This window comes from Talpa occidentalis, unplaced genomic scaffold (assembly GCF_014898055.3).
Source record: "Talpa occidentalis isolate TD23 unplaced genomic scaffold, MPIMG_talOcc4v2.1 talOcc4.5, whole genome shotgun sequence".
In the NCBI taxonomy this organism is placed as follows: Eukaryota; Metazoa; Chordata; class Mammalia; order Eulipotyphla; family Talpidae; genus Talpa; species Talpa occidentalis.
Window position 1 is genome coordinate 130,150,454 of NW_023604861.1, and position 23,754 is coordinate 130,174,207.

Consider the following 23,754-nt stretch of genomic DNA (forward strand, 5'->3'; position numbering starts at 1 on the left):
CCGGCGCCCTGTCGCTCCACCCACCACCACCATTAAATAACACCATCCTACCTCCGAAAATAAAATTATATCTATATTTATACAACACCCCCTCCTCCCCAGCCCTCCCAGCTCCCGCGGTCTATGTTACAGACAAGGAAGAGCAGGCGCTCGCTGCTCGGGGGCGCACCTCTGATGGGGCGCGGCCGCACCCGGGCGCCAAGCTCCTCTCTGGGGACCAGCGGCGGGGGCGGGGCGCAGACGGGCAGGCAGTGCGGGGGAGTCGAACACACACACAACCACGCACCCTGAAGAGGCGCGGCTCTCCAGGGAAGGGTGCTCAGGGGGCCCTTGGCACGCAGCGGGGCGCCGGGCCTGTGGCACCACCCAGCCGGGCGCACGCGGACACTGGAAGGGGCACCCGGTGCCTCCCACGCCGCCTCCCAGCGCCCGAGCCGCGGTGCGCGCGCCGAGGGCGGCCCGGTGGGGTCCTGGGGGGCGCGGGCGCCCCCTCCCCGGGCTGGCGGGGGCCGGCCCGGGCGGGGGGCCGCGCCGGCAGGGGCAGGCGGGCCGCGCGGCCCTCATAGCACCTTGCAGCAGTTGATGCAGCCGTTCTGGGAGCCGTACCGCTTCTGCAGCGCGGCGCGCGTGGCCGTCTCGAAGACCTCGCGCACGCCCTCCTTGGTCTTGGCGGAGCACTCGAGGTAGTCGTAGGCTTGGATGCGCACGGCCATGGCGCGGCCGTCGTCGGTGCGCACGGGCTCCTGCTTCATGCGGGCCAGCTCGGTGCGGACGTGCTCGTCGCTGCGCAGGTCCTTCTTGTTGGCCACCAGGATGATGGGCACGTTGGGGCAGAAGTGCTTGACCTCGGGCACCCACTTCTCGGGGATGTTCTCCAGCGAATCCGGGCTGTCCACCGAGAAGCACATGAGGATCACGTCGGTGTCCGGGTAGGACAGGGGCCGCAGGCGGTCGTAGTCCTCCTGGCCCGCCGTGTCCCACAGCGCCAGCTCCACCTGCTTGCCGTCCACCTCGATGTCGGCCACATAGTTCTCGAACACGGTGGGCACGTACACCTCGGGGAACTCGTCCTTGCTGAACACGATCAGCAGGCACGTCTTGCCGCACGCGCCGTCGCCCACCACCACCAGCTTCTTGCGGATGGCCGCCATGCGCGCGCCGGGCCCGCGCCGCCGGGGGGCCCCGCGGACGCCTCGCCGCCGCCCCGCTCGCCGCTCAGCGCCGGCCGCTCGCCTCGGGGCGCTCGCCGGGGGCCGCCCGCCTCGGGCCTCGCCGCGGGGCGCGGAGCCGCGGGCTGCAGCCGGGCCCCGCGGGGGCGCGCGCTCTCGGGGCGCTCGGGCCGCCGCGGCGGGGGCGCCCGGGCATAGGCGCGCGGGCCGCTCCTGTCGCCGCGGCCGGGGCCGGGGCCGGGGTCGGGCCGGCGCCTTTGTGCACTCGCCGGGCCGGGCGGGGACGCGGCCGGGCCCCTCCCGCTCGCCTGGGCTGGCCGGGGCGCGCGGACGCGGACTGCGGTGGCAGATGCGGGCTGCGGCCCCAGCGCCCGCTATTTAAAGAGTCCGGCCACTTTCTTAATATAGCCGGCCAATGGGGAGCGAGCCGGCTGAGCTCATCGCTGCGGAGCTCGGCGCTGATTGGCCGGCGGCGGCGGCGGGGCGGGGCGCGGCGTTGATGGACGGCCCGGGCCGCGGGGCTGGGAGAGGCGGCGCCTGGGGAGTCTGCGCCGGCCGCGCGGGGCCGAGCGGCGCCGGGTGTCCCTGCTCGGCCGCGGCCCGCGCGCTCGGGCCGGGCGGGATCGGCTGCGTGGAGCGCGGGGGGCCTGGGCCGGCGGGTCTGGGGTGGGGAGCGGCGCCTTGGGGGGCTGCTGGGGACCCCTCCCTCTCCGAACTGCCCGGCCTCCTGCCAGACGCCCAGCGGGTGGCCGACCTGCGGGCGCGGGGCGGCGCCTCCAACTTGGGTTTATTTTTAAATAAACAGACGCACATGTTTGTTTCCAAGCCTGGGGGTTTGGTTCTGTTTTCTCTGTTCTTCTAGAACCGGCCCCTCCCCGGCTGGCCGGCCCCCCATCCCCCACCCCGACTTGCCCCAGGGCTGCCCCGGGTTCGGTTCTCCAGGGGGCCGGGCTGGGGCGCCCGCCGGCTCCCTCAAGCCCCGGGGCCGCGCCTTCCCGCTCCGGGACGGTTAGGGGCCGCGTGGGCCACCGAGCAGGTTCCTATGATTGGAGCAGACGGTAAAGGGGAGTCCTGAGCCCTCCGTGGCTTCCTCAGGCTGTTGCTGCGCTTTTAATACAGAGCTGCAACCAGGGACAGGCAGGCGGGGGGCCGGCAGGCCTCCAAGCACCCCCAGGTCTTCGCTCTGGGCTTCTCTGGCCTTCTTTCTCCCCTTCTCTCTCTCACCTGCCTCTCCTACTTCTGCTTCTCTTGGCAAATATCCCAGTACTGCAGGTATGGCCCACAGAAGCTAACAACACAACTTACAACAACGTAACAAATGCAGGTGCCCCATCAGGCAGGGCAAGCCTAATGGCAGGAGGGCAGAAAAGCCTGAAAATCATTTATCCTACGGAGGGACCGTGAAAGGGAAGGCCGAGGCTAACCCGTGAACTTCACATCCGCTTGCAGCGAGTTACCGGGCAGAAGGCAGCTTAGGCCCTGGTGGGGTGATTCCTGCGGGTCCGAGCAGTGAGGCCGAGGACAGGCTCTGTGGCCAGTACCAGCTGCAGCCCACACCCCGTTGGTCAGGTGAGGGGCCTGCAGACAGGGACCAGGAAGCCAGTGTCTGGCGGGGCTAGGTCCCTGGTCACCTGCTGTGCACCAGGATTTAATCTACCTAACTGGTGGCTCCTGCAGGAGATGAAACCTCCCTCTGACCTGGAAGGACCTCCATCAACTGACTCCAATGGGCAAAAGAGGTAAGAGGGAGGGGAGGCCAGGAAGGTAAGGGAAAGAGTTTGAACAAAGTGAGAGGTGGCAGTGAAGAGAACATAGCCCAGCAACTGGGAGAGGCCCGGTGAGCCTGCCTGATGGCTCTGGTTAGGCCCAATCTTGAAGGGTCAGGTACCAGCAGCACAGGTAAGCCGGCCCCTTGTAAGGGCGTGGGCTGCTCACTGGTTTTCAGCAAAGAGGAGACCCACCTCCCCCTGAGGCGGTCACCCCCTCATCAGTCTGCCTTTCTAAGACAACCCTGTCACAGGGCCAAAATTTCGTCTGACCTCAGCATTTGAAGCCTTAACACCATAGCTGACTAGTAAGTGGCTGCAGGGAATTAACCTGAATGCTCAGGAACCCTGGTTGTATTCTCTGGGGGTCCCTTACCTCAACCCCAGACTCTGCTTTAACAATCATCCAACCAAACCAACACAGCCAACTGTTTTCGCATGGAGTTGGTATGTGGAGATACCATCTCTGTGGACACCGCAGGTCCAGTCAGGTCCGGCAGGTATCAGCGGGCTTAGCCTGGAGTGCCTGCCCTATAGGACGTCTCTTACAAAGCTCTCACTGGATTAGCCCCATGACAACGTCTAACTTTTTGGTTTGGGATTTGTTTTTCTGATCTAAGGAATGAAACTGTCAACAAGTAAATAATTTTTCCACAAGGGCATCCCGGGAAAGAAAGTACGTATTTTCTGGTCACTGGTTTAGACCTCCAATTTGAAAATGTTTTCCTTTTTTTTTTTTTTTCAGTCTGCATATTAGAAAAGTCATACCTAAATGTTTATTTTTCTTCTTTTAGCCAAAACTATAGGTGTATTTTTACTCGCTTTCCTTGGTCTTACAGAGCTTGGGAATCTTGGCTATGTTCTTAAGCGTCAAATATTAAAAAGATATCAGGCAAGTAAAACTTTGTACCATATATTTTTGAAAGAAAAAAAGACTAAAATAGAAAGATTTGAGAAAATTGTTCAGTTCACTCATCTCCTGATTCCCAGGTTTATTACCTGAGGTGTTGCAAGCTTGAATTTCAATATCACAAGTAATTTCTGAGAATGTCCAGTTGGTAAATGTGTCAAAGTAAACAAATAGGAAAAATCCACGTTTGGGAGCAACTTCTTTTCATGGCATTCACTTTTTTTATCCAAGGTGCATTGACAGGCTCCGTGGAGACTGGCTACTGCAGACGGCATCACTGCAGGATTAACTTCTCCAAAGTGGGTGAGGTACCTGTCTCCTCCCTGCCTCCACTCACTCTTTGCTGTGCACCCCCACTGGAAGGCAAGACCAAAATCGATTGTCTATGAGAACAAATCATTTTAATGTTCAGTTTATAAACTTAAAGTTAAGTTTATTAACATACTGATTTGTGTACGGCAGATACCCACACCAGGGAGAGGGGAAAGATCCTCAGACAGAAGGGATTGTTAATCTGTCTCCAGTCTTCTGTTTGATTTATCTGTTTTGCTTTTTGTTTTGTCCACTGGCCCACAGCACCCCTGTAAATCACCTCTCAACTCCTCCAAGTCCAGAGGCGGGGGTGTTCATTAGATTTTAGTGCCACCTTGTGGCAATATTTGCAGATTTCTTTTTCTAAAAAATATATATATATATCACAATAAATACAATAAATACTACACTTTCTATAGCATATCTTATATATTTTATGTTGTATCAAAAAGTATTTAATAATATATTTATATAAAATTGTTTATCTGATCATTAAAATCTTAGCTAGTCAAAAAGTATGCATTTTATGATGATTTTTAAGATCTTTCACAAGATGTAAAACCCTAAATGTTTCACAGTAGGTTCTTTAGAAATTCTTCGCATACATACTTATATATAACTTTTTTTCATATATACACTAAAAAAACTAATTCCTCTCTAGTTAAATAGTAACTTCTAAAAAGAAATTAGAGCAGGGAAAGGCTTGGGAACCCCAGCACTTTACATAACAATGGGCCTCCTTTTTCCCTAATTATGTACAGAAATGTAAAACAACTTTCACCACAAAAGCCATGTATTTCTCCCCAGTGAAAAAAAAACATTATTAAAAGTAATAATCATTTATTTACTAATAAACATTTACTGGGAGCCACTAATGCCATAGACATTCTTCAGAGCGATTTGATTTCTTTTTCTAGTTTAAAGAGAAGCTTAAACTGTGTTAAATAGTAATCCAACCATAATTTTAAAACTCTAATTGACTCTATTATATGATTCATGAATTGGGCAGTATCCCATCTAGCAGACAGAAAGGTGCAGCAAGAACTTGTACAAAATGGAAGATTCTGTTGTCAGAAAGAGGGTGGGACAAGGTTATTTGCAAAAAACAAAACAAAAGGATTATTTTAGGCAAAGGCACCTTCTCTGAGGGTGAGGCAGGGAGTTTTATGCAGAGGACCTCACTAGTGCTGACCAGGAAGCTCCATATTGATCGGTACAAATTCTACTTTCGGGGCCAGCTGAACCCGTAGTTGGGTTGGGTGTCAAGTCTTGGTGGGGCTTGGCATGAGGGACTCCATTTTGGACCTGTTGTTTCATATGAGCCCCGGAAAGACTTTTAATCTTCCTAGGGGCGGAGGGTAGAATTTTATTTGTCCTGTTAACCTAAAAATTCAGGACACCAATAAAAGGGCAAGACATGTTTATTTGGGATCAAAGATTTGCAACTCAGGGTTCATGGCTTCAGGTAGAAAACCTAAAACAGAGACGTACAAAGTCAGGGATTTGAATGGGAAAAAAGAAATATAAGGCAAGTGATTAGAGAGTTGATTATTGTTAACAAGCTTAAATTATTCTTGGCTATAAAAATTGGTTACTGATTGTCTTGAAAGGATGCAGAGGAACTGACTAATTCTATCCTGATAAAAGTCCATTGTCATCAGTTCCCATGATCTGGATAACTTCTGAGACAATCGTTTGTTTTGGTAGTTTCTTATTTCTTACAACAATTGCTGTTTGTCCCAGTCCAAAGATTTTTAGTCCTTTCAAATGAGACAGGCAATGAGTTTCTCTGTAATGATTGACCAGCTTCATTTTCTTTTCACTTCTGGTTGACTTTTTGTTTATTTATTTATTTATTTATTTATTTATTTATTTAAAGATTTATTTATTTATACAAGCACTGGGTACAGTCAGAAGCGCTGGAGGGTGAGAGAATCCACCAGAGCCAGAGCGGGGAGCAGAGCAGGCAGAAGGACTGAAGTACACTGCTGAGGGGAGCAGCGGGTGGCAGGAGAGGTCTGCGCGCCATGTGGGACCCTCCCCCCGGGGGCCGGGGATCGAACCGGCGCTGCAGAGGCTGCGGGCAGCTTTGCAACCCAGCGCTCAACTGCTGCGCCACCGGGGAGGCCATATTTTTATTTTTTTAGTCTTATGAATTATTTGGAGTTTTTTTCCATTTCCATTCTTTTTTTTAATTAAACATACTTTTTTAAGCCACAACCCTGATGTGCCCATACCACATCTGCCTTTCTCCTCCGTCCCCTCGACCCTTTCCCCATTACCTCTGGTAACCATTCTCTTTTTTTATGCTGAGTTCAATTTTTCTTTTCTCCTGTTATTTAAGTATGATTGTTTTTTGGCTATTTATATCCCACAGATAAGTAAAACCATTTGAAATCTGTCTTTCACTTTATGACTGATTTCACTCAATAACTCAATATAATCACCCCAAGGTCTATCCATTTTGCTCCAAATGACACCACTTCATCTTTCTTCACGGCTGTGTAATATTCCATCGAATAGGGGCACCACAGTTTTTCTATACATTTATCTGTTGAAGGGTACTTGGGTTGGTTGCATGATTTGGCAATTGTAAACAGTGCAGCTATGTACATAGGTGTAGATGGATCATTTTGTATTAAATTTTCAAGTTGTTTGTATAAATGCCTAATGGCAATAATACTGAGAATCCCTTCTTCACTGCAACCTCGCCAACATTTGTTAATTGCATTTTTTTTAATATGGGTCATTCTCACAGGGGTGAGGTAGTAATTCTGTGGCTTTAATTTGCATTTCTTTTATAATAGGTGATGTTGAACATCACTTACTATATGTATGTAGGCCATCGGAATGTCTTTAGAGAAGTGTCTAGAGAGGTCCTTTGCCCATTTTTAAATTAGGCCATTTTCTTCTTTGTTGTCGGATTGTGTAACTACTTTATAAATTTTGAAGATTAACCTCTTGCCAGGTGTAGGAATGCAAATTTTTTTTCACATTCTGTAGGCTGCCTTTTTGTTCTTGTCAGGTTTCTTTTGAGGTACAAAAGATTTTAAGTTTGCTATAGTCCTTGTTTATTTTTGCTTTTTTCCTCTCTTGCTGTTGGGGCTGTGTTCCCAAATACATCTTTGCAGTAGATGTCCTGCAGTTTGTCCCCTATATTTTCTTTCAAGTACTTTGTTGTTTTGGTTTTCATGTCCAAATCTTTAATCCATTTGGAGTGGTTTTCTTTTTTTTTTTTTTTTTTTTTTTTAATTTTTATTTATTTATTTATTTGTTTGTTTGTTTGTTTGTTTGTTTGTTTATACATGCACTGGGTACAGTCAGAAGCGCGGGAGGGTGAGAGAATTCACCAGAGCCAGAGCGGGGAGCAGAACAGGCAGAAGGACCGAAGTACACTGCTGAGGGGAGCAGCGGGCGGCAGGAGAGGTCTGCGCGCCATGTGGGACCCTCCTCCAGTGGCCGGGGAGCAGCCGGGGATCGAACCGGCGCCGCAGAGGCCGCGGGCAGCTTCGCAACCCAGCGCTCAACCGCTGCGCCACCGGGGAGGCCCTGGAGTGGTTTTCCATTTTAAATGTGGTATCATTGATGTCACCTTTTCACAGTCCTGAACACCACTGAGTTCAAAGGGGCCCGGGTTCTCAGATGACTGCGATTTGGGGCATGTTGGAAACTCCCTGTCCTACTTTCACAGCTGGGCACCTCCAGTTCTTCTCTACTGTCCTCGAATGCGGCAGTCCCCCCACCCCCACCCCCAGCCCCCTTCTCATCCCAACACTGAACTATATTTTCTTAACAGTAGAGACTGCTTGGGCCATTTTTACATGGTGACTTGTTTTCCTTTTCAAAAAAGACAATCAAAATCCAGGCCTTGTCTAATTTTCGTAGAAAAGTAGGGGGTATAGATAGCTTTCAGGAACTCTCATACAACCTTAATTTTGGATTCAATTCCATAAACATGGATTGACGACTTCATGGAGCAGGGGATGGAGACACAAATATAAGCAAGGCATAGACCCACATAGACACATGCAGAGTGGGAAGAATTATTACCAGCTTGTAAATGAAGGCAGAGCTGACTGTACACAGGAGGTCACATTTGAGCAGGACCTCAATTGAATAAGAAATAGGATTTTTCCAGAAGAAAGAGAGGCCCATGTGTACTCTCTGAAACATGTAGTGAAAAGTTCCAACCAGAGTCATTTGTTGAGAAGAAAGAGGTAACCATAGACAGAAGCAGAAAAATAGTGCTCCCTCCAGCGTGTGGACAGCAGGGGCTGAAGCTTGTGTGTCCTGAGTGGGAAGGCAGGAAAGAAAGAGGAAGGTCACAAGAACTTACCGTTACATGAGCGCTCTCATTACAGAATCCACCCCAGCACATGCTTGCTGTTCCTGTGGTGTATGCTGAAATTGCACATACATTTATTAATTCAGTCAAAGTTACAGAAAGCAGATGTGGAGATGCAGTGAGCAGAGGGGCAGGAGCTTCGTGCCAGGAGGCCAGAGAGCTGCTAATTTTAAGTCTTCAATTTCCTACCCTTCCAGTCCTGAGCAAATCCTTTCTAGATCTCATTTTCCCCATTTGTAAAGTGAAAAGCAGAACTCAGAGCTGGGAAACGCAAATGTCCAATGTGTATAAGGTACTGGGCAGTTCTGGAATTTGCAGGGACAAGGGGCCTGGAGAACATGTCTTATCTACGCAAGAGTTCAGCGTTAAAAAGTAAACTATTGTCTCTGCGACGCCGGTTCGATCCCCGGCTGCTCCCCGGCCACCGGAGGAGGGTCCCACATGGCGCGCAGACCTCTCCTGCCGCCCGCTGCTCCCCTCAGCAGTGTACTTCGGTCCTTCTGCCTGCTCTGCTCCCCGCTCTGGCTCTGGTGAATTCTCTCGCCCTCCCGCGCTTCTGACTGTACCCAGTGCTTGTATAACAAAAAACAAACAAACAAACAAACAAATAAATAAATAAACATGCCTCTATTAAAAAAAAAAAAAAAGTAAACTATTGTGCTGCCCAAAAAGGGCAAAGGCAGAGCGGGCTGGACCTGGCTACAGACCAGTGTAAGGTCTCTGACCAGATAAATTTTATTTTTAACAGATCAAGGGGGCTGCAGAAAATAATAATGTTAATCTTTTCATCACATGACAAAAATTTATAAATCAAAAAAGAAGTCCTTATTAATCTCATTATTCAAGACCTTTTATTTGAATTGTTTATACTGAGATCCGAAAGATGAAATATTCCATTGGGTGGAAATTAGTTTTTTTAATTAAAAATAAGTTATTCTTACAGTTCATGGGTGGTTAGCACTCAGCAGAGTGAGCGAAGCGAACCGCTTATGTCAGTCCAGAGGGCAGTAACACCAAGAGTTTTTTCCTCCCTCTTTTTAGTCTTGAAAGCAAATGATCTAATCAAAGTATTTTTACAGGGATGATTCACTTATTGTGTTCTCTTATGATGTCAGAATTTTGCAACAGGGAGGAGGTGAATTCACAATGAGTTTCCACACTCGGTGCATTACCACTAAAGATGTGTCGGTGACTATTTATAGCAGGAGGCAAAGCCTATATTAGGAGCCACTGCTTAGAGCCCGGGGTCTGGGGCAGATGGCACGTTCTGGGGAGGCTGTGATGGATACACTTCCTCCCTCCCCTGCCCTCTGCTGCTGCTCCAGCTGTACACGTCAGTGAAACATGGTTCTGCCAGAAAAACTTCTTCTGAAAGGTCTTCCATCACTGAGCACTGAAAATCTTTTTTTGGACCATTGTTTGGCAAAACTGCTTCATTTGTAGGATGTGGAGTTGTGTGATCCTGTTGTGCCTCAGCTCAGTTACAATGTTTTGTCTAAGGAAGAAATCAATACATTCATAGCTTGGGTGACATGATATCCAAGTTCCTTCCCCTCCCTCCCTCCCTGAGTCCTTCCTTTCTCCCTGCCACCCTTTCTCTCATAAGCCACTCCTGCAGCCAGGATCTACCAGCCATGCTTTAAGGAGCTCAGGGACTTAGGATACTTGGCACCTCTCAGGTATTGAATTTCCTGCATCTCACTAAGGTAGGGACTGGGCTTGAACTAGATTTGAAGGCGGTCATGATAGTTGTCATCATTCAATCATTTGTTCTGTAAACCTACTGTATAGGATACAGGAAGGAATTAGAGTCTTGGCCCTTGGAGGAGCTCTTGTCCATAAATATCAATGCCAATACAGAACAGTAGTCACTGCAATTAAACTATTTGAATCAAGCGTGGTTGGTGCTAGAATGGGTAGGCACTGGGGAGGGCTGAGGTCAGAGAGGGTTTGGCATAAGTGGTGCATGGACGCTTGGTGGCCCTCTGTGAATGTGTTCATCACCTGGGGGGGGGGGCTGCCACCGTGAGTCTCTGCTTGGCCAATGGGACACCACCGGAACGAGGCAGGCCACAGCCTGGGGAGCACTTGCACACTGGGCTTTCCCTTGGCCAAAGCTTCTTCCTGGAACCTGGTCACCATGCCTTAGGAAACTCAACCAGCTATGTGGAGAGACCCATATGGTGGAGAACGGGGCTTCAGCTGAACGACCAGCTGGGCCAGCACCCTTGCCAGCTGCCTGGGTGGGGCCACTGGAACCTTCCCTTGGAACACCCCAGCCAAGGCCACGGGAAGTAGAACTGCCTGAGGCAAGCCACCCAATCAGAAGGAATAAGCTTTGTCTGTGCTCAGTGGACCAGCAACATCAGCATTTCTGAGAAACTTGAGACCTGGTTGCTACAAATCAGCGTCAAGTTTACCAAGATCTCCAGGTGATTCCTCTGAAGCTGAGGTCTGAGAAACACCAGCTCGGCTCATCCCTCCCTGGCTGCTGGAGGTGACATGGCAGCCATAGTGGTCGAGGGTGCCGTCCCCCGCCCCCTTGGGCCCCTTGCCCTGGCGTGTGTTCCAGCCTTCCTCCTCCAGTCTTTAGGTTCTCACCCAGGCGAGAGGGGCATCGATACCACCCCCTGCTGGCTCGTGAGCTTTAAGTGTGCCGGCATCACATGGCAAGTGAGGGCGGTGCCCTGCATCAGCCCGTGCACACACGCCCCCACCGCCTACGAAGGAATAGCCTTCCTCACATAAACCACCGTGATGGAGAGCCCCCCGGGATCCTGGAAGCTGTGTCCGGGGTGACACACAGGAGCCTGCACCTACAGCCCTTCAGTTCTGGGAAAATGGCTCCCTCCAAGTCTTCTCATGTCCAGGCAGTTGTGGCCCATACACCACCTATCTGCAGGGGTTCCAGCTGCCATCCTGGGTACCCGCCTCTGAACACATAGGGCTTTGCCTGTGTCCTTCTTAGGGACAAGACCAAAGTCAGAAGCCAGACTCCCAGGGTTGCCTCATCAGTGCCCTCTCAGATGGGCTGGTTCAAGGGCCCAGGATGAGACCGCTGTGCGGTGGTGCTGCCAACGGGTGATCCAGGCTGCAGGAGGCCACCATACCTAGGGGGTCTATCCTGAGCAGAGAGGCGGTGGGGCACCCTGGCAACCTACCCAGCCCTCAAAGGGAGGCCGGGGGATAGGCGGGGTTGTTTGGTGGGCTCCCCAGAACACGAGAGGGCGGCTCACCAGTCCCTTCACATCCATGTCCCGGGTCACAGGTAGGAGGGGACAGAGGGTGACTCATCCCAAATGGGGAATCTCTTGCACAATTGGACTTAGAACTTCCTTCTAAACTTTTGGCTGATTCACTTGGAGTTCAAGCAAAGTAAATAAGTCCTTCGGAATAATGCCAAAGTGATGATTAGAAGAGCAGGAATAACTAGCCGTTTGGGGACATTGGTGTGAGTGTCAAGCTTTTTAAATACACCGTCTCATCTAACCCTCACAGCAAGCTTGAGCTGGGCACTGGCATGACAGGGATAAGCAATGTCAATGCTGAAAGCCTTCCCCAGTAGCCTCCTTCCCCTCGGCCCCTTTCCAGAAGGAATCTGAGCTTGAGCTGGACCACAGGCCCTTTCTGTGATCATCAGTGGAGAAAAGCGGAGCAGTCCAAACTCTGAGTTGAGTGACATTTTTAAATGTCGTGGAGCTTCTCCCAGAAGAAAACTGTTGCAGAGGCCAGAGAAGGGCCAAGAGAAAAGTGAGAGATCTGGAGAAAAGAGAGATTTGGGGGAAAAGCTACCTTGATGGTGGAGCTCAGGGGATTTGTCAGGTACACCCTCTGTAGTTTTTATTGTCTCTTTCGCACTTAGCTCCCCGGGGCCTCCTCTGTGGGAGGTTTATGTCCATATTGATGTTTCTTCTCAAGATCTTTTTAAGTTGGAGTTAGGTATCTTTACAAGTGACATGGAACCAAGTTAGAAAGGATCTGGCCCGGTGGTTCTTGCATGGCACTCTTGTTACCCCGCCACACAGAGCTAAGGAAGCAGAGACTGGAGAGTTCATATAACCTGCCTAGGGGGGCACTGCCAGTAAATACTAAAGCCAAGCCCATGTGAGCACTGCACATGTGGGCAGCATCCCCGGCCACAGGGGCGAGCGTGCAAACTCATGGCCACTTTCAGCCTCCTCCAGCTCAAGGGTGTCCTAGTTACTCCGTTCACACGGCAGAGTGACTCCAGAGCTCTTAGGCTGTGAAGACGATGTGTGCATACCCTTCTTTGAAGCATGTTTCTCAGAATGTCCCTTCATATTCCTTCATCTCCAGTGAAAGCCTCTCCCCACCAGAGAGGCCTCTGTGTAGGCTCTTCTGGGTGGGCAGCATCTGTGTGGGTGGACACCCCCCAGGTCCCAAGCTTGGACCCAGGACTTTAAAGCCAGTGGCTGCCATGGCTCATGAGGGCCCGGCAAACCTGGCAGAGTTGGCACAGGAAGTCGTGCCAAAGTCACTCTCAGTCATCATTTCACCCTCAGTCATCATTTCTTGAGCCCACACAGGAAAACAGATCTCCCTGGAGGCAGCTCTCCCAGAAACGCCCCTACCCTGAAGCTCTGTTCACCATCAGATAAGGGCCCAGGCCACAGGCCTCCATTGTTTCCCTCCCCACTGCCCCCACATGGTGGCAGGAGGCTGCCAGTCAGGCGGTGTGGAAGAGCGTGGGTTGTAGAAAGATATGCCTGACCAGGACAGAGAGGGCACAGGAGATGTTGTATTTTTGATCATAAAATTATTCAAGCATAAAGGCCTCACATCTGCCCCCAGGCAATCCTTGTGTTTCCTGTATCTACCTCAAACCCTTTGGGTACATGTGAGGCTCCTGCAGAGCCCACCCTTGAATATCTTTCCGAACGTCTCCGTGTGTATATTTATGCGTTTACTACAGAAACACGGGTCCCTAAGAATATATGCTGGCTCTTGTTCACTCATTTTACCTGTCTCATATTCCATCTTTGTAAATATGCGCCCATTCTCCCGTGTTGGGCATTTGCATTCTTTCCAAGTTTTTTTTCTTTTTTTTCCCTGCTATAAACACTGCTGCAGCACCCAGTGCTTTCCCTGGAAAGGCCAGTGTTACGCACGGAAGAGTTTCAAGACCATATACTTGTGTCCTGGGAAAGAACTTTTCATATGACCAGTTTGGAAGTTCAGCTGAGGGCATAAGGGATGTGCATGGTGACTGTCTCCAGCTTCCACCTGGAGGCCCGTGTCCTAGAGGGCTGTCCTAGAGGCTGACCACATTCAGAACGTGGTCTCTGATCATCAGGGATGTGGCCCTGACTTGCAGACTCCTCCAGAGTCGCAGCATGGGTAGACTCTGCTGTGAATCATTTGTCTCGTCTGTGTTCTTGTTTGAATTTACCATTGGAAATAGCAACATTCTGGAGTGTTCTGATGATTCACAGTGAGTGTGGCAGTGAGAGAGTCAGGAGGGAGGACATGACTGTTCAGAGAAGGGGAAATGGGTTTATCAGATGAAAATCAGGGGACTGATATTCCACTCAGTTGTTTCTGGGTAATAAGCCAGCCAGCAAACATTTATTTTCCCAGTTCTGTGGGCTCCTCTGTTGGTCTCTCTTGGACTTGCTTAACGGCTAGTTTTAGCCAGGGGGTAGAGCTGGCAGAAAGGCCCAAGAAAGTCCTATTCACATGTCTGGAAGTGGGTGCTGGATGCCCACAGGTTCACCTTGGTTCCCTCCAACAGGCTAATCAGCTTCCTAACACTGTGGCCTGGGTCAGCAGTCCAAGAACGGTTGCAGGCAAGGCCTAGAACTCACATTGCATCATTTCTGCCCTATTCTATTGGCCAAAACAAGTTATAAGGCCCAGTGGGAAGACTAGTTGTTAGAAGGAGGAACAAAGTCATGTTGCACAGGAGCATGGAACAAATTGCTTCAGCTGTCCCATGATTCAGAAATTTGGGCAAAGCTGGAAATTTAACATTCACTATTGAGATTTTAGAGTTTTCTGTGCAATTTCTAAAATAAGTCAAGATGATATAATTCTCATCAGCCTGGCCAGGAGGCTTGAAAGAGATTCATGAAAGGAAGGTTAGAGCTTTAAATTATCGATAATTGATGGTTCTTCTCTTCACCTGAAAGTCCAATAAGGAATCTGCCATCAACGATTTAAGTAGCTGCTTTTTTTTTTTTAAGATTTATTTTTTATTTATAACTGGGCACAGGCCAAAGGCGTGGGAGGGTGAGAGGATTCACCAGAGACAGTGTGGGGAGCGGAACAGTCAGACAGACCGAAAGCACTGCTGAGGGGAGCAGCGGGCGCAAGAGGAGAGGTCTCCTGCGCCATGTGGGAATCTCCCTGACTGGCCAGGAATCGAACCTGCTGCAGACAGCTTCACTGCACTGCACTCAACCCGCTGTGCCACCGGTGGGGGTGGGAGGGCCCTTAAGTAGTTGCTTTTTAAGCATCTAGTATGACCATGCATCATGCCAGGTGCTGGGGATACAGCAGTGAACAGGTGTGGTCCCTGCTGTCCTGGGGTTTTTGTTCTATGGAAGGAGAGAGGCATTAAGAACTCAGTATACACTTAGAGATCTAACTACAGTGGTATTCAGTGCCACAGAAGAAGTAAGGCACGTGAAAACAAAACAGGGGGGCCCTGACCTGGTGCGGGGCTGTGAGAAGCCTCCTTGATGTGTGAGCTGAAATTTTAGGAAGAAAGTGGCTAAGGGCGTGAGGGAGAGTGATTGAAAGGAATGTTCTAAGCAGAAGAACCAGCACGTACTCGCGTCCCGGGAAGGGCAGATGCCTCCATGTTTGAGGAACTAAGAATAAACAGAGAAAAGGGGCGAGCTGGTAAGAAACAGATCATATAGGACCCTGGTGACCATGAAAAGGGTTCTGGTCTGTCCTGAGAGCAACAGAAGTATGTGCGCATAAGCTATGGCCTGAATTGTGTGTCGTTGTCGTGTCCCCCGCCCCATATGTTCAGAGATCGGCTTTTCAGGAGTTGAGCAGGATTAAGTGAGCTCATATGGGCGGGGCCTTCATCCACCAGGCCTGGTGTGCTCATAAGAAGCAGAGCCCCAGGAGAGCTCAGGTAGAGGAAAGGCCTTGTGAGGACACGCAGCAAAAAGCCAGACGTCTGGAAGCCAAGCAGGAAAGCCTTTCCAGAAACCAAACCCGCCAATGCTGTGACCCTGGTCCAGCCTGTGGGACTATAAAGAAAATCTTTCCCGATATTCGGGCACCCAGTCTGCAGCATCGTTACAGCAGACCGAGTGAACAAACACAGCACGTGTGCTTCTCAGGGATCAGCCTGGGTGCTGTGGACCTGGGAGAGTGGACCCAAGGGGTAAAAACTGCACCTTAGAGCTCCACAGAAGTGTGGAGCAGAGGAGAGTGGATGGAGCAGGGTAGTGATGGTTAATTCCATGTGTCAACGGGCAGGAAAAGGGATGCCCAATCAGCTGGTAAAATAGTATTTCTGGGTGTGTCTGAGAGGGTGTTTCTAGAAAAGATTAGCATTTGAATCAGTGACTGAGCACCATGTCATCGTCCAGTCCACTGAGGCTACAATGGAATAAAAAGATGGAGAGAGGCTATAATTGTTCTCTGCGTGGGCTGGGACTTCCATCTTCTCTGGCCTCAGGCCCTGGTGCTCTGGATTCATGGACCTTCCGACACAGGCTGGGACTTACCCTCTTAGCTCCTATGGCTCTCAGGCCTTTGGGTTTGGACTAGAATGACATCACCTGCTTTTCTGGGCTTCTCTTTTGCATATGGCAGATTGTGGCACTTCTGCCTCCTTAATCACATGCGCCAATCTCATAATAAATCTCTTCCTATATACCTATATACATTGAATCTGGTTTTCTGGAGAACCCTGGCTAGTACTGTATCCCAGTGAATTAAAATCCAGTGCCAGCCTAAATTACCGCAGGCGTAGACCGGTCCTTAGCACATGGAAGTGGATGGTGTGGTCTGGGCCACTCTCTGCTCCCTCCTTTCGCCCCCAGCCCCAAATCCAGGCTGTTTAGAAGCCCAAATGTTTCAGATCCATTTATAGAATAATGAAATCAACCTGAATGCTCAGTGACACCCAAGAATAACTCAGGAGCAGATGCGAGAGCTCGGCCGAGTGCTTCGAGCTCTCTCCTATCGCCACCATTCATTTTTAGAGCAGCCGTTTTCAGTCTCGAAGGATCATCAGAATTGCTCATCTCGATTGTTGAGCCCCATGACAAGAGTTAATGATCCAGTGAGTTTGAGTAGGGCCTAAGAAAATGTGCATTTCTCACAAGGTCCAAAGTGACGTATCAGTCAGAATTCTCCAGAGAAATAGAACAAATGGGAGATAGATTTAGATACAGGTGTATATCCTATTCTAATAAATCTCTGTCCATATGTGTGCGTTTGTGTGCATATGGAGTTGGCTGACATGATTATGGAGGTTGAGAAGTCCCAAGATCTCCAGTTAGCAAGCTGGAGACCCAGGAAACTATGGTGTCATTCCAACCTGAAAGTCGGTCGGCTTGATACCTAGAAGTGTTTCTGTTCTTGTCCAAAGGAAGGAGAAAAAACTCCAAGGGAGTGGTGAAATGCAATCCCACCTCCAGCCCAGCAGAGAACCAGAAAAAGATGGTGGACAGCACTAATGACCACCAGAGCAGAGGACTGAGGCCCCAGTGTGGGGATGGAGACAAAGAAAGCACCACACAGAAGCCTGTCCTCGGCACACACAAGCCCTGAGGGCTTTCTCTAGTTGCCATCTGGCTTACTTCAGGAAGGGCAGGCAAGAGTCTGTCCCAGAGTCTGTCCTCTCAACCACGTTCTAGAAAGCACCAAACGACATTCCAGAACGTGGGGTTGCTGTTATCGGCACGGGACATGTAAAATGAAGCAAAACAGAGTAGTGGTCATGTTTACCAAGATACAGGAGCTCTCGCAGAGCTTGACCTAGAGGTGGAGGGTAGAGCTGCACCCCAGTCCTATTCAGACTTCCTCCCCAAACACTGGGACCTCCCCCATTTAAGCGTCTGCCCCTGGCTCGCAGAGCTTCTGTTCACAGACATTATATAAAAGCGATCTGCAGAGCTTTCTGCCAGGACTGGGATCTGGCAGCAGAAAACCTTGGAGATGGCCATGGAAGGGAAGGTACAGGGGCATGGAGGACGCAGCGGGCACCTCTGGACCTGCTTCAGTCCTTGTGACCAGCCTCAGCACTCAGGGTCCTCACACCCCCTCATGATTCTTAAAATACAAACACCCTGTTTTTTCTGGTCTCGGTTCCTGTTCACACTGCTTCTTCGTGGCTGTTTTTGCCCCTAACCACATCAGTCCTTTGAGGTTCTGTTCCAGCCCTCCTCTTCCGGGAAGCCTGCGTGACTGCCCTGCCTCAGAGAAGTCTCCCTTTCCTGAGCTCCAGCAGCATGTGGGGGCAGCACCCTAGAGAGCAGGACTGGGTTATTATATCCAAGTCTCTGGCCCATCCCATCGGGCCTGTCCTCTAAGGCCAAGGGTCAAGCAGGGTGACCACTATATCCCAGATTGCTGGGACTTTCTGGGTGTTAGCACTGAAAATCCAGCCCCGTAAGATCCTCAAACTGACAGTTCTTTTGGGTCCCTTCCAGTTCTAAAATCTGGGGACCTCAGGACAGTGGAGATTGCCCAACCATAGCAGCTCATTCCCCAGCATCCCAGTCCTGAAATGATGGCTCTTCTGGAGCCCAGATGAAGCCACCTGTAGTAAATATGGGCCAGTGGAGGGAAGTCCCAGGGCCCCCGTCCTGTGGGCACATTGTGGGGTATCCTCAGCAAGGGTAGCACCTACCACACAACCCAGCCCACACGAGTCAGGGAGTACGGACCTGGCCTGCTTCTGAAGCTGACTCATGTGGGGCAGCCCACCCACCAAGAAAAAGCTGAGATGGTTGCCAAGCCCCCAGTCGCACCAGGGACAGGTTTCTGGCCAAGGCACCCGAAGAGCTGTGCTATTTCCTGCGTTCACTCTTGAGTTGCTTATTCCTTTGCTCACATCCCGGGGCACACATGCATGGGCTGGCTCTGGTTTTGGCACAGGCGTTGCAGTTTCTTGAGGGAAAAAAAAAAAAAAAAAACCAAGCCCGTGAAACAAAGCTACACCTAAGATGGAATGTGATCAAAGTGAGAGCCAGATTTTCCAATGCCCAGATTCAAAGGAATGGTTTTATTTTAGCTTTGAAGCCCATATTGTCAAAAATACTCTCTACCCAGCAGAGATGGGCAAACTACAGGCAGTGGACCAAGTCCAGCCTGCAGCTTTTTTCTGTGAATGAATTCTTCTGGGGACACAGTCTCACTAGTCTGCATCGGCTCTTTTCCTGCTAAAACAAAGTTGAGTAGTCCCATCAGACAAAGGCCCACAAAGCCTAGAATATTGACTATCTGACTGGAAGATCCCAGTTCTGCAGCATAGGAGCTCGCCTCATTGGGCCGTGGGCCCTATTACACCCACAGCCAGACAGAGCACACCCCACTGTTCACGCGAATACAGCTACCAAGTTCTGTGCTTACTGGAGAACTCACCATTTCTGTAATTCCATAACTTAATCAAGGGAGGCCTAGTACAGGCATTTGGGTCCGGTGAATGCAGGAAGCATGTCTAGTTTTCAGCAGATTTCCCGTGGCCTCAGCATAAGTAACAATAGTGGGAGCTGCTGGTATTGGGAGATTGCACACCTGCCCCCCACCCCCAAGAAGTCTCATGGATTCACATCTGGGCTCTTGAGCTCCTCCAGCACATAGCTGAGGCTATTCCAGCTGTCAAAGGACCACAGCGCCTGGTAGAAGGCCATGCCAATGTGCCCGACCTGCAGCATCATGTTGTAGAAGGCAGACAGGAGGGCTTCTGTGTGGCCATGGCTCTGGCCCAGCACCACAGCCCCGTCCCCCACGATAATCAGCAAGGACAACACTTTGGCGACCGTGCATACGTTCATCAGTGTGGTGGCCAGCTGGGAGCTCCAGCAATTGACCAGCATCAGCAGCAGGATACAGGCGGCTGCCACACCCTTGACCATGGCCTGAGGCAGCGAGGAGCAACCGGGATAAAAGGGAACCACAACGTATTCCGCAAAGCTGAGAGAGACGGCAGTGATGGCTGCTGGTCGGCCCACCAGCACGAGCCAGTAGATGACCAGGAAGGCTGGCAAGGAGCCAAAGGCTCGCAGGATGTAGGTAAACACCCCCCCCCCCAGATTCAGGAACCAGGCACCCAGTTCAGCATAGCACAGAGCGCCCAGCATGACCAGGAGGCCATAAGCTGCCCAGACCTGTGTAGATCAAGACCCTCTGTGGCGGCATGAAGATGCCGGAGCCGATCAAGCAGCCAGTGAGCAGTGACATGGAGCTCCACAGGCCCATCTTCCTCCTCAGCCTCAGGCCTCCACCAGCTGGCTCCCGCCCTGCCACCCCCTCACTGTCATCTCTTTCCTGACCTCTCTCCATCTCAGGACTTCAGCTGTCACTGTGTCTGGTTGAGCAAAGTAGATGCCCTGATAGTCTTGTCTCCTGGGTTCCCGCAGGAGTTAATGATTACAGCAGCTGGAGGGAGTGTGTGCCAGAGACCTGAGAACTGGACGTGGCCTTTGCAAGGGACTGAGCTGTCACGGAATGCCAGCCCCTGCCCAGCCAGACCCCAGGACAGGCAGCTGGTAGGAGCTCTTTGCCAGTGTAGCCCAAGAAAGGTCTTAGTAGGGGTCCCTGATGCCTGATCCCACAGCAACGTGGGGGTAGTAGCATTGGGAGGACTATTTTGTGCCAATACTGGGACTGCAGTGCAATCGCACATCCGCAGCCTAAGAAACCTCCCCGACAGCTTCATCAACCAAGCAGTACACCCCCTGCTTCCTAGAATCCTCAGGAATGAGAGTCTATTTAAAATTACATGAGCCCTACCCCAAAATGATCAAAGAACAGCACCTGAACAGCACGGGACAGAAGTGGTTCCCAGAGCAGGAAGGGGGCAAGTGGTTAAGAAGACATGACCTGGAGAAAGACTCTGTATTCAACCCTTGCTCTAGGACATCAGAGCTGTGGGACCTCCAACAAGTTCTCTGAACCTCACCCTACTCATCTGCTGATTAATGACAACATCCACCACATACAATTGTTCTAAAGAGTAAATAAAGTAGGCCATTCGAAACAGCCAGAATAGTCTATGACACAAAAACTTTCCTTAAATGTTAGCTCCTACAACATGGCTAAGAGTTTCACTAGTTCCCTAGTTTTGAACATATATATTAAATTTAATTTGATACTTAATTTCATTGTATGAGTAATGCTTATTTCAGGATATAGTGTATAACTTTTTCATTGATCTTCCCTTATATTTTTCTTTTATAATTTTTTTTAAAGATTTATTTATTTATTTATACAAGCACTGGGTACAGTTAGAAGTGTGGGAGGGTGAGAGAATTCACCAGAGCCAGAGCAGGGAACAGAATAGGCAGACCGACGAAATACACCGCTGAGGGGAGCAGTGGGCGCGGCAGGAGAGGTCTGCGCGCCATGTGGGACCCTCGCCTGGCAGCCGGGGATCGAACCGGCACTGCAGAGGCTGTGGGCAGCTTTGCAGCCCAGCGCTCAACTGCTGCGCCACTGGGGAGCCCCAATCTTCCCTTATATTTTTTAAAATCTTGGGGTGTAGAACCTTTCCTAGTCTTTATAGAAAGGCCTATGGACCTCACTTGCATTTGGGCCCCACAGGGAATAGGCAGGTCCTGGCTGGCTGGGCTTGAGCCAATTGTAGGGCTTCTTGGATCTCTGGGGCTGTTGCTGGTGGACATTGTAAACATCAGACAGCTGCAAAATTTGAAGTGCCCACAAGACCACCCTAATCTCTGACACCAAGATTATCCTTAGGCTCAATTATTTGCTCCTACATGGATACTGAGCTTCCAATTTTTTCCCATGGAGTCAGGACAGCGTGAGTCTCCTGGGCTCAGCATGTGACAATATGAGCCTCGGTGTCCACTGTCGTGGGGATTCGTCACGTACACTCAGCTGGCATCTCGTAAGGCTGAGCTCGGTTCCCAGTCATTCAGTAGGTCAAGTTGACATTTCATGACCCAAAGCACCCATCCAAAATCACATGATTATTACCTGCCTGGCCCAAGGGCACCACCCAAAGACACTCTGATCAAGCACAACATTCCAAGGGCTTGAAGATTACCTCCCAGAAGCTGAGGGCAAGGTGAATTTCTTCACTATGCGGGTGCAGAGGTGCCAGTGGCCTAAAGAACCTTATGAGAAAATAAAGATTATTCTTAATCACTCATCCTTCAAAGGCTATATCTAAAGAGACCCCTCAATTTCATCTTAAGGAGCCAGGACCAGTGGGGATTGGGGAGGGAGAAGAGGTTGAGTGAAAGTAAGGGTGGGAAACGGCCACCTCAGGATTCAATGGTGCTGCCACCAGTGTTTCCAGGGCTTCTGTCTCAGGCTGCCAGGGTCCATACAGAGGTGGGGGAAGTCCCCTCTCCCCAGAGTGCTGAGATACTTTGTTCAGCCCCTGGTAACTTCACTTGCCCACATGTCCAGAGATAATTAACGTGTAATCACATTATAAGGGCACATTTCCTTAATGTCCAAAACCAACTGAGTTCCTTCTTCCAACCCCAGCTAGGGGGTGGATCTAGGTTCTGTAGAGCTTGAAACACAAAATGTGAGGGCCTCTTAACACATGATTGTTGTGGTAGTGACATCTACATAAATGGTGGTGTAAGGAACTTAAGAAATATGACCTTCCCTAAAAGCAATGAAAAAACTGTGAGAATGAGACAACATTTTCAGAATTCTAGAAAGAACCAAAGCTCTTGATAATCAGGGAAGTGCATTTTAACTTATTCTCATCTCTTTTCCCATCCCCCTAGCTCAACTACAGCCTTAAAAATAAACAACCTAGGGCCTCCCTGGTGGCACAGCTGTTGAGCTCTGGGTTGCAAAGCTCCCCCGCGGCCTCTGCAGCGCTGGTTCGATCCCCAGCTGCTCCCCAGCCACTGGAGGAGGGTCCCACATGGCGTGCAGACCTCTCCAGCTGCCCGCTGCTCCCCTCAGCAGTGTACTTCGGTCCCTCTGCCTGCTCTGCTCCCTGCTCTGGCTCTGGTGAATTCTCTCACCCTCTCGCACTTCTGACTGTACCCAGTGCATGTATAAATAAACAAACAAACAAATAAATAAACAAATAAATAAAAATACATGCCTCTTTAAAAAAAAATAAAATAAGATAAAAAACCTAAATTCCTGGTACAGAATCTATACAGAAATGAGGAGGAAAAAAATCACTCATAGCAAGTTGTAATTACTTGTATCGCCTGTCTTGGGCTCTGTGAAACACTTGCCTTATCACCTTTAACTTGGAACTCACCCAGTGCTAAAGCAACAGTCAATAATAGCCAGGGCAAACAATAAACTAACCAAAACTCTTGGAAGGAAAAGCTGAGGAATGAGACATTTGGGGGATAACAACTTTGGAAAACTTTAGAATATTCCTAGCAATCTAGTAGGCCATACACATTTCCCAGTGCTCAGGAAAGATGTGAGAAGGCTCTGAACTCTGCGCTGGCTGACCTTTCCTTGCATAGGCTCTGTGCAAGCAGGCTCTGTGCAAGCAGGAAGTGAAGGCAAAGGCAACCTTGCAAGCTGCTTAGCTACATGAGAAAAGTGTGCCCAGGACATACACAGAGCCATCTGCAAAGACTAGATGTTTCTGTACCAGCCTAGGAGGGAAGTCTCTGTCTGATCCTACCTGACTTCTAAACTAACAGAACAGAGACTTGAGGGTTCACACACAATTAAGAATACAGTCTTTAAAAAATTAGCACAGAAAAGTCACTACACATCTACAACACACAGCAACAACAAAAATAAACCCTTGAAAAAGGAAATAATCTGATTTCCAGAGTTGTCACATTACAATATTTAAAATGTTCAGCTTTCATCAGTAACCAAAAAAATGCTGAGGTGTACAAAGAAATAAGAAACTATGGCCCATAAATGGGGTGAGATGAAGAGGAAATCAACAGAAACTGTCACTGAGGAAGTTAAGATATTAAGCTTACTAGACAAAGATTTTTTTTATGAGCTAGTTTAAAGATGTTCAGAGCTAGACTAAACCCTATCTGAGGATTAAAGGAAATCATGAGAACCATGTCTCATCAAATAGAGAACAGAGCTCATAAAGAAGGAACCAAGTAGAAATGG

At 50.0% G+C, this 23,754-nt stretch overlaps 2 protein-coding genes across 2 annotated transcripts; both read right to left on the minus strand.

The window, feature by feature from the left end:
• Positions 1-531: 531 nt before the first annotated feature.
• On the minus strand, positions 532-1,170 carry RHOB (ras homolog family member B). Its single transcript, XM_037526957.2, has one exon. The coding sequence runs from the start codon at positions 1,149-1,151 to the stop codon at positions 561-563; it is 591 nt and encodes a 196-aa protein (XP_037382854.1). The 5' UTR covers positions 1,152-1,170; the 3' UTR covers positions 532-560.
• An 18,083-nt stretch (positions 1,171-19,253) lies between these two features.
• Positions 19,254-19,998, minus strand: LOC119258678 (b(0,+)-type amino acid transporter 1-like). Its single transcript, XM_037526899.1, is given in 2 exon segments — positions 19,254-19,821; positions 19,823-19,998. Coding segments are annotated over 2 exon segments (744 nt in total).
• Between the last annotated feature and the right edge of the window lie 3,756 nt (positions 19,999-23,754).

Excerpts from the sequence above, each read along its gene's own strand:
- RHOB (XM_037526957.2), bottom strand. The coding sequence starts at position 1,151 with ATGGCGGCCATCCGCAAGAAGCTGGTGGTGGTGGGCGACGGCGCGTGC.